The sequence below is a fragment of the Lampetra fluviatilis genome, unplaced genomic scaffold (assembly GCF_964198595.1).
Source record: "Lampetra fluviatilis unplaced genomic scaffold, kcLamFluv1.1 SCAFFOLD_681, whole genome shotgun sequence".
NCBI classification, from domain to species: domain Eukaryota; kingdom Metazoa; phylum Chordata; class Hyperoartia; order Petromyzontiformes; family Petromyzontidae; genus Lampetra; species Lampetra fluviatilis.
Window position 1 is genome coordinate 17,501 of NW_027620993.1, and position 10,000 is coordinate 27,500.

General features: G+C 54.5%; 1 protein-coding gene across 1 annotated transcript in view; it reads right to left on the bottom strand.

Annotated features, from left to right (window-relative positions):
• Positions 1-8,007: 8,007 nt before the first annotated feature.
• The window catches only part of LOC144954633 (von Willebrand factor-like), a 14,271-nt gene continuing 12,278 nt past the window's right edge, over positions 8,008-10,000 (bottom strand). Inside the window, exon 5 of the mRNA XM_078885087.1 lies at positions 8,008-8,162. Within this exon, the coding sequence (XP_078741213.1) occupies positions 8,008-8,162 (155 nt within the window). The remainder of the gene's footprint in view (positions 8,163-10,000) is intronic.

Genomic DNA, 10,000 nt, shown 5'->3' on the forward strand with positions numbered 1-10,000 from the left:
GAGTGGCTGAGTGAGTGAGTGGCTGAGTGAGTGAGTGTGTGGCTGAGTGAGTGAGTGTGTGGCTGAGTGAGTGAGTGGCTTAGTGAGTGAGTGGCTGAGTGAGTGTGTGGCTGAGTGACTGAGTGGCTGAGTGAGTGAGTGAGTGAGTGGCTGAGTGAGTGATTGTGTGGTTGAGTGAGTGAGTGTGTGGCTGAGTGAGTGAGTGGCTGAGTGAGTGAGTGACTGAGTGACTGAGTGACTGATTGACTGAGTGGCTGACTGACTGAGTGACTGACTGATTGATTGACTGAGTGAGTGAGTAGCTGAGTGAGTGAATGGCTAAGTGGCTGAGTGAGTGAGTGGCTGAGTGAGTGGCTGACTGACTGACTGGCTGAGTGAGTGAGTGGTCACCCACCTCAGCGAGGGTGATGCCACAGTCGCTAGCATCGAACACCTTCCACTGCCCGTCGAACTGCAGGAACTGAGTGAGTGAGTGGCTGAGTGAGTGGCTGAGTGAGTGGCTGAGTGAGTGGCTGACTGACTGACTGGCTGAGTGAGTGAGTGGTCACCCACCCCAGCGAGGGTGATGCTACAGTCGCTAGCATCGAACACCTTCCACTGCCCGTCGAACTGCAGGAACTGAGTGAGTGAGTGGCTGAGTGAGTGGCTGAGTGAGTGGCTGAGTGAGTGGCGGAGTGGTTGAGTGAGTGAGTAGCTGAGTGAGTCACTGAGTGAGTGGCTGAGTGAGTGAGTGAGTAGCTGAATAGCTGAGTGGCTGAGTGAGTGAGTGGCTGACTGACTGACTGACTGGCTGAGTAAGTGACTGACTGACTGACTCAGTGAGTGGTCACCCACCTCAGCGAGGGTGATGCTACAGTCGCTAGCATCGAACACCTTCCACTGCCCGTCGAACTGCAGGAACTGAGTGAGTGAGTGGCTGAGTGAGTGGCTGAGTGAGTGGCTGAGTGAGTGGCGGAGTGGCTGAGTGAGTGAGTAGCTGAGTGAGTCACTGAGTGAGTGGCTGAGTGAGTGAGTGAGTAGCTGAATAGCTGAGTGGCTGAGTGAGTGAGTGGCTGACTGACTGACTGACTGGCTGAGTAAGTGACTGACTGACTGACTGACTCAGTGAGTGGTCACCCACCTCAGCGAGGGTGATGCCACAGTCGCTAGCATCGAACACCTTCCACTGCCCGTCGAACTGCAGGAACTGAGTGAGTGAGTGGCTGAGTGAGTGGCTGAGTGAGTGGCTGAGTGAGTGGCTGAGTGAGTGGCTGAGTGAGTGGCTGAGTGAGTGGCGGAGTGGCTGAGTGAGTGAGTAGCTGAGTGAGTCACTGAGTGAGTGGCTGAGTGAGTGAGTGAGTAGCTGAATAGCTGAGTGGCTGAGTGAGTGAGTGGCTGACTGACTGACTGACTGGCTGAGTAAGTGACTGACTGACTGACTCAGTGAGTGGTCACCCACCTCAGCGAGGGTGATGCCACAGTCGCTAGCATCGAACACCTTCCACTGCCCGTCGAACTGCAGGAACTGAGTGAGTGAGTGGCTGAGTGAGTGGCTGAGTGAGTGGCTGAGTGGCTGAGTGAGTGAGTAGCTGAGTGAGTCACTGAGTGAGTGGCTGAGTGAGTGAGTGAGTAGCTGAATAGTTGAGTGGCTGAGTGAGTGAGTGGCTGACTGACTGACTGACTGGCTGAGTAAGTGACTGACTGACTGACTGACTCAGTGAGTGGTCACCCACCTCAGCGAGGGTGATGCCACAGTCGCTAGCATCGAACACCTTCCACTGCCCGTCGAACTGCAGGAACTGAGTGAGTGAGTGGCTGAGTGAGTGGCTGAGTGAGTGGCTGAGTGAGTGGCTGAGTGGCTGAGTGAGTGAGTAGCTGAGTGAGTCACTGAGTGAGTGGCTGAGTGAGTGAGTGAGTAGCTGAATAGCTGAGTGGCTGAGTGAGTGAGTGGCTGACTGACTGACTGACTGGCTGAGTAAGTGACTGACTGACTGACTCAGTGAGTGGTCACCCACCTCAGCGAGGGTGATGCTACAGTCGCTAGCATCGAACACCTTCCACTGCCCGTCGAACTGCAGGAACTGAGTGAGTGAGTGGCTGAGTGAGTGGCTGACTGACTGACTGGCTGAGTGAGTGAGTGGTCACCCACCTCAGCGAGGGTGATGCTACAGTCGCTAGCATCGAACACCTTCCACTGCCCGTCGAACTGCAGGAACTGAGTGAGTGAGTGGCTGAGTGAGTGGCTGAGTGAGTGGCTGAGTGAGTGGCTGAGTGAGTGGCGGAGTGGCTGAGTGAGTGAGTAGCTGAGTGAGTCACTGAGTGAGTGGCTGAGTGAGTGAGTGAGTAGCTGAATAGCTGAGTGGCTGAGTGAGTGAGTGGCTGACTGACTGACTGACTGGCTGAGTAAGTGACTGACTGACTGACTCAGTGAGTGGTCACCCACCTCAGCGAGGGTGATGCTACAGTCGCTAGCATCGAACACCTTCCACTGCCCGTCGAACTGCAGGAACTGAGTGAGTGAGTGGCTGAGTGAGTGGCTGACTGACTGACTGGCTGAGTGAGTGAGTGGTCACCCACCTCAGCGAGGGTGATGCTACAGTCGCTAGCATCGAACACCTTCCACTGCCCGTCGAACTGCAGGAACTGAGTGAGTGAGTGAGTAGCTGAATAGCTGAGTGGCTGAGTGAGTGAGTGGCTGACTGACTGACTGACTGGCTGGCTGAGTAAGTGACTGACTGACCGACTCAGTGAGTGGTCACCCACCTCAGCGAGGGTGATGCTACAGTCGCTAGCATCGAACACCTTCCACTGCCCGTCGAACTGCAGGAACTCTCGGTGCCCGACAGCGGCACAGACCTTGGGGCAACCCTCGGAGACGCAGCTGAAGAGACCTCCACGGCACTCGCTACGCAGATGGTGGTGGGGAGAGAGAGAAATGTGTCAGTCGGATGTGTCACTCAGCTGTGTCAGTCAGCTGTGTCACTCAGCTGTGTCACTCGGATGACAGCTGGTGACACAGCTGGTGACACAGCTGAAAAGACCCCCTCGACACTCGCTACGTGGACAGGGGTGGTGGGAAGAGAGAGAGATGTGTCAGTCGGCTGTGTACTCAGCTGTGTCACCAGCTGTGTTACCAGCTGTGTCACCAGCTGTGTCACCAGCTGTGTCACCAGCTGTGTCACTAGCTGTGTCATCAGCTGTGTCACCAGCTGTGTCATCAGCTGTGTCACCAGCTGTGTCACCAGCTGTGTCATCAGCTGTGTCACCAGCTGTGTCATCAGCTGTGTCACCAGCTGTGTCACCAGCTGTGTCACTCAGCTGTGTCACTCAGCTGTGTCATCAGCTGTGTCACCAGCTGTGTCACCAGCTGTGTCACTCAGCTGTGTCATCAGCTGTGTAACCAGCTGTGTCACCAGCTGTGTCACTCAGCTGTGTCACTCAGCTGTGTCATCAGCTGTGTCACCAGCTGTGTCACCAGCTGTGTCATCAGCTGTGTCACCAGCTGTGTCACACAGCTGTGTCACCAGCTGTGTCACCAGCTGTGTCATCAGCTGTGTCACCAGCTGTGTCATCAGCTGTGTCACCAGCTGTGTCACCAGCTGTGTCATCAGCTGTGTCATCAGCTGTGTCACCAGCTGTGTCATCAGCTGTGTCACCAGCTGTGTCACCAGCTGTGTCACTCAGCTGTGTCACTCAGCTGTGTCATCAGCTGTGTCACCAGCTGTGTCACCAGCTGTGTCACCAGCTGTGTCACTCAGCTGTGTCATCAGCTGTGTAACCAGCTGTGTCACCAGCTGTGTCACTCAGCTGTGTCACTCAGCTGTGTCATCAGCTGTGTCACCAGCTGTGTCACCAGCTGTGTCACCAGCTGTGTCATCAGCTGTGTCACCAGCTGTGTCACCAGCTGTGTCATCAGCTGTGTCACCAGCTGTGTCATCAGCTGTGTCACCAGCTGTGTCATCAGCTGTGTCACCAGCTGTGTCATCAGCTGTGTCACCAGCTATGTCATCAGCTGTGTCATCAGCTGTGTCATCAGCTGTGTCACCAGCTGTGTCACCAGCTGTGTCATCAGCTGTGTCACCAGCTGTGTCACTCAGCTGTGTTGTCTGCTGTGTCGTCAACTGTGTTGTCAGCTGTGTCGTCAGCTGTGTCATCAGCTGTGTCATCAGCTGTGTCATCAGCTGTGTTACCAGCTGTGTCATCAGCTGTGTCACCAGCTGTGTCACCAGCTGTGTCACCAGCTGTGTCACCAGCTGTGTCACCAGCTGTGTCATCAGCTGTGTCACCAGCTGTGTCATCAGCTGTGTCATCAGCTGTGTCATCAGCTGTGTCATCAGCTGTGTCACCAGCTGTGTCACCAGCTATGTCATCAGCTGTGTCATCAGCTGTGTCATCAGCTGTGTCACCAGCTGTGTCATCAGCTGTGTCACCAGCTGTGTCACAGCTGTGTCACCAGCTGTGTCACAGCTGTGTCACCAGCTATGTCACCAGCTGTGTCACAGCTGTGTCACCAGCTGTGTCACAGCTGTGTCACCAGCTATGTCACCAGCTGTGTCACAGCTGTGTCACCAGCTGTGTCACAGCTGTGTCACCAGCTGTGTCACAGCTGTGTCACCAGCTGTGTCATCAGCTGTGTCACCAGCTGTGTCACCAGCTGTGTCACCAGCTGTGTCACCAGCTGTGTCATCAGCTGTGTCATCAGCTGTGTCATCAGCTGTGTCACCAGCTGTGTCACCAGCTGTGTCATCAGCTGTGTCACCAGCTGTATCACCAGCTGTGTCATCAGCTGTGTCACCAGCTGTGTCACCAGCTGTGTCATCAGCTGTGTCACCAGCTGTGTCACCAGCTGTGTCATCAGCTGTGTCACCAGCTGTGTCATCAGCTGTGTCACCAGCTGTATCACCAGCTGTGTCATCAGCTGTGTCACCAGCTGTGTCACCAGCTGTGTCATCAGCTGTGTCACCAGCTGTGTCACCAGCTGTGTCATCAGCTGTGTCACCAGCTGTGTCATTAGCTGTGTCACCAGCTGTGTCACCAGCTGTGTCACCAGCTATGTCATCAGCTGTGTCATCAGCTGTGTCATCAGCTGTGTCACCAGCTGTGTCACTGAGCTGTGTTGTCCACTGTGTCGTCAACTGTGTTGTCAGCTGTGTCGTCAGCTGTGTCATCAGCTGTGTCACCAGCTGTGTCATCAGCTGAGTGACACAGCTGATGACACAGCTGATGACACAGCTGATGATACAGCTGACGTCATGGCTGACGTCACGGCTGACGACACGGCTGACGACACGGCTGACGTCACGGCTGACGTCAGCTGTGACGACACGGCTGACGTCACGGCCCACGTCACGGCTGACGTCAGCTGTGACGTCACGGCTGACGTCACGGCCGGCTTGCAGGGTCACTCACCACGTGGTGCAGCCCCTGACGGTGACGTCACCGCTGGCGAAGGTCCGGTCCCCGTGCTTGCAGGAGCAGTCCTCAGGCGCCACACACAGCCCGCTGTAGTCTCTCTTCATGCTACACAGACACACATAGATAGACACACACACATAGACATAGACAGAGACACACACACATAGACATAGACACAGAGACACACACATAGACACAGAGACACACACATAGACACTTAGACGCTTGCAGGAGCAGTCCTCAGGCGCCACACACAGCCCGCTGTAGTCTCTCTTCATGCTACACAGACACACATAGATAGACACACACACATAGACATAGACAGAGACACACACACATAGACATAGACACAGAGACACACACATAGACACAGAGACACACACATAGACACTTAGACGCTTGCAGGAGCACTCCTCAGGCGCCACGCACAGCCCGCTGTAGTCTCTCTTCATTCTACACATAGACACACAGACACACACATAGACATAGACAGAGACACACACACATAGACATAGACACAGAGACACACACATAGACACAGAGACACACGCACTTAGACACTTAGACGCTTGCAGGAGCAGTCGTCAGGCGCCACACACAGCCCGCTGTAGTCTCTCTTCATGCTACACACAGACACACATAGATAGACACACACACATAGACATAGACAGAGACACACACACATAGACATAGACACAGAGACACACACATAGACACAGAGACACACACATAGACACTTAGACGCTTGCACGAGCAGTCGTCAGGCGCCACGCACAGCCCGCTGTAGTCTCTCTTCATTCTACACACAGACACACATAGATAGACACACACACATAGACATAGACAGAGACACACACACATAGACATAGACAGAGAGACACACACATAGACACAGAGACACACACATAGACACTTAGACGCTTGCAGGAGCACTCCTCAGGCGCCACGCACAGCCCGCTGTAGTCTCTCTTCATTCTACACACAGACACACAGACACACACATAGACATAGACAGAGACACACACACATAGACATAGACACAGAGACACACACATAGACACAGAGACACACACATAGACACAGAGACACACACATAGACACTTAGACGCTTGCAGGAGCAGTCGTCAGGCGCCACGCACAGCCCGCTGTAGTCTCTCTTCATTCTACACACAGACACACATAGATAGACACACACACATAGACATAGACAGAGACACACACACATAGACATAGACAGAGAGACACACACATAGACACAGAGACACACACATAGACACTTAGACGCTTGCAGGAGCAGTCGTCAGACGCCACGCACAGCCCGCTGTAGTCTCTCTTCATTCTACACACAGACACACATAGATAGACACACACACATAGACATAGACAGAGACACACACACATAGACATAGACACAGAGACACACACATAGACACAGAGACACACACATAGACACTTAGACGCTTGCAGGAGCAGTCGTCAGGCGCCACACACAGCCCGCTGTAGTCTCTCTTCATGCTACACATAGACACACATAGATAGACACACACACATAGACATAGACAGAGACACACACACATAGACATAGACACAGAGACACACACATAGACACAGAGACACACACATAGACACAGAGACACACACATAGACACTTAGACGCTTGCAGGAGCAGTCGTCAGGCGCCACGCACAGCCCGCTGTAGTCTCTCTTCATGCTACACATAGACACATAGACACACACATAGACAAAGACAGAGACACACACACATAGACATAGACACAGAGACACACACATAGACACAGAGACACACACATAGACACAGAGACACACACATAGACACTTAGACGCTTGCAGGAGCAGTCGTCAGGCGCCACGCACAGCCCGCTGTAGTCTCTCTTCATGCTACACACAGACACACATAGATAGACACACACACATAGACATAGACAGAGACACACACACATAGACATAGACACAGAGACACACACATAGACACTTAGACGCTTGCAGGAGCAGTCCTCAGGCGCCACGCACAGCCCGCTGTAGTCTCTCTTCATGCTACACACAGACACACATAGATAGACACACACACATAGACATAGACAGAGACACACACACATAGACATAGACACAGAGACACACACATAGACACAGAGACACACACATAGACACACACACATAGACACACACACATAGACACACACATAAACACACAGACACGCATTGCCCGCTGTAGTCTCTCTTCATGCTACATAGACACACACAGAGACATAGACACATAGACACATCGACACATAGACTAACTGGAACTAACTAGTGGTGTCTCACCCAGGGGGGCAGACGCAGCCCGGGCTGCAGGGCAGGGGGCACCTGCCCCTGTCGATGTGCGGAGACACATAGACACACACATAGACACATCGACACATAGACACATCGACACATAGACTAACTGGAACTAACTAGTGGTGTCTCACCCAGGGGGGCAGACGCAGCCCGGGCTGCAGGGCAGGGGGCACCTGCCCCTGTCGATGTGCGGAGACACATAGACACACACATAGACACATCGACACATAGACACATCGACACATAGACTAACTGGAACTAACTAGTGGTGTCTCACCCAGGGGGGCAGACGCAGCCCGGGCTGCAGGGCAGGGGGCACCTGCCCCTGTCGATGTGCGGAGACCCACACGACGGTTCACAGGCCGAGCCTTCCGTGAGGCCCTGGAACTCGCCCGAACACGACACCAGGAACTCTCCCGACGGACAATCTACACACACACAGACACACACACACAGACACACACACACAGACAGACAGATACACACACAGACACACACACAGTGACACACACACACAGACAGATACACACACACAGACACACACACACAGACAGATACACACACAGACACACACACAGTGACACACACACAGACACAGTGACACACACACAGACACAGACAGACACACAGTGACACACACACACACAGACAGACACACACACAGACAGACACACAGTGACACACACACACAGACACACACACAGACACACAGACACAGACACATAGACACACACACAAACACACACACAGACACACACACAGTGACACAGACACAGACACACACACAGTGACACAGACACACACACAGACACACACACAGATACACACACAGATACACACACACACAGATACACAGAATGCAAAGGGTTCCCAGGTAGCCTTGCAACGCACTGTTAGGGGCAAGTGGGTGGGTTAGTGGGTGGGTAGGTGGGTGGGTGTGTGGGTGGGTGTGTGGGTGGATTGGTGGGTGGGTTAGTGGGTGGGTTATTGGGTGGATTGGTGGGTGGGTTAGTGGGTGGGTGGGTGTGTGGGTGGGTGTGTGGGTGGATTGGTGGGTGGGTTAGTGGGTGGGTTAGTGGGTGGGTGGGTGTGTGGGTGGGTTAGTGGGTGGGTAGGTGGGTGGGTGTGTGGGTGGGTGTGTGGGTGGATTGGTGGGTGGGTTAGTGGGTGGGTGGGTGAGTGAGTCTGTGAGTGGGTGGGTGAGTGAGTGGGTGGGTGAATGGGTGGGTGAGTGGGTGAGTGGGTGAGTGAGTCTGTGAGTGGGTGGGTGAGTGAGTGGGTGGGTGAATGGGTGGGTGAGTGGGTGAGTGGGTGAGTGAGTGGGTGGGTGTGTGGATGTGTGTGTGGGTGGGTGTGTGGGTCTGTGGGTGGGTTAGTGGGTAGGTAGGTGGGTGGGTTAGTGGGTGGGTTGGTGGGTGGGTGGGTAATGTGACAAAGCTCCCCCAGGTAGCCCTCTAGCAGGGCCTGTAGGGGGCAGGTGCTGTCACACACAGACACAGACAAAGTTCCCCCAGGTAGCCCTCTAGCAGGGCCTGTAGGGGGCAAGTGCTGTCACACACAGACACAGACACAGCTCCCCCAGGTAGCCCTCTAGCAGGGCCTGTAGGGGGCAAGTGCTGTCACACACAGACACAGACAAAGCTCCCCCAGATAGCCCTCTAGCAGGGCCTGTAGGGGCAAGTGCTGTCACACACAGACACAGACAAAGCTCCCCCAGGTAGCCCTCTAGCAGGGCGTGTAGGGGGCAAGTGCTGTCACACACAGACACAGACAAAGCTCCCCCAGGTAGCCCTCTAGCAGGGCCTGTAGGGGGCAAGTGCTGGCACACACAGACACAGACAAAGCTCCCCCAGGTAGCCCTCTAGCAGGGCCTGTAAGGGCAAGTGCTATAACACAAAGCTCCCCCAGGTAGCCCTCTAGCAGGGCCTGTAGGGGGCAAGTGCTGGCACACACAGACACAGACAAAGCTCCCCCAGGTAGCCCTCTAGCAGGGTCTGTAGGGGCAAGTGCTGTCACAGACTGACACAGACAAAGCTCCCCCAGGTAGCCCTCTAGCAGGGCCTGTAGGGGGCAAGTGCTGTCACACACAGACACAGACAAAGCTCCCCCAGGTAGCCCTCTAGCAGGGCCTGTAGGGGTCTAGTGCTGGCACACACAGACACAGACAAAGCTCCCCCAGGTAGCCCTCTAGCAGGGCCTGTAAGAGCAAGTGCTGTAACACAAAGCTCCCCCAGGTAGCCCTATAGCAGGGCGTGTAGGGGCAAGT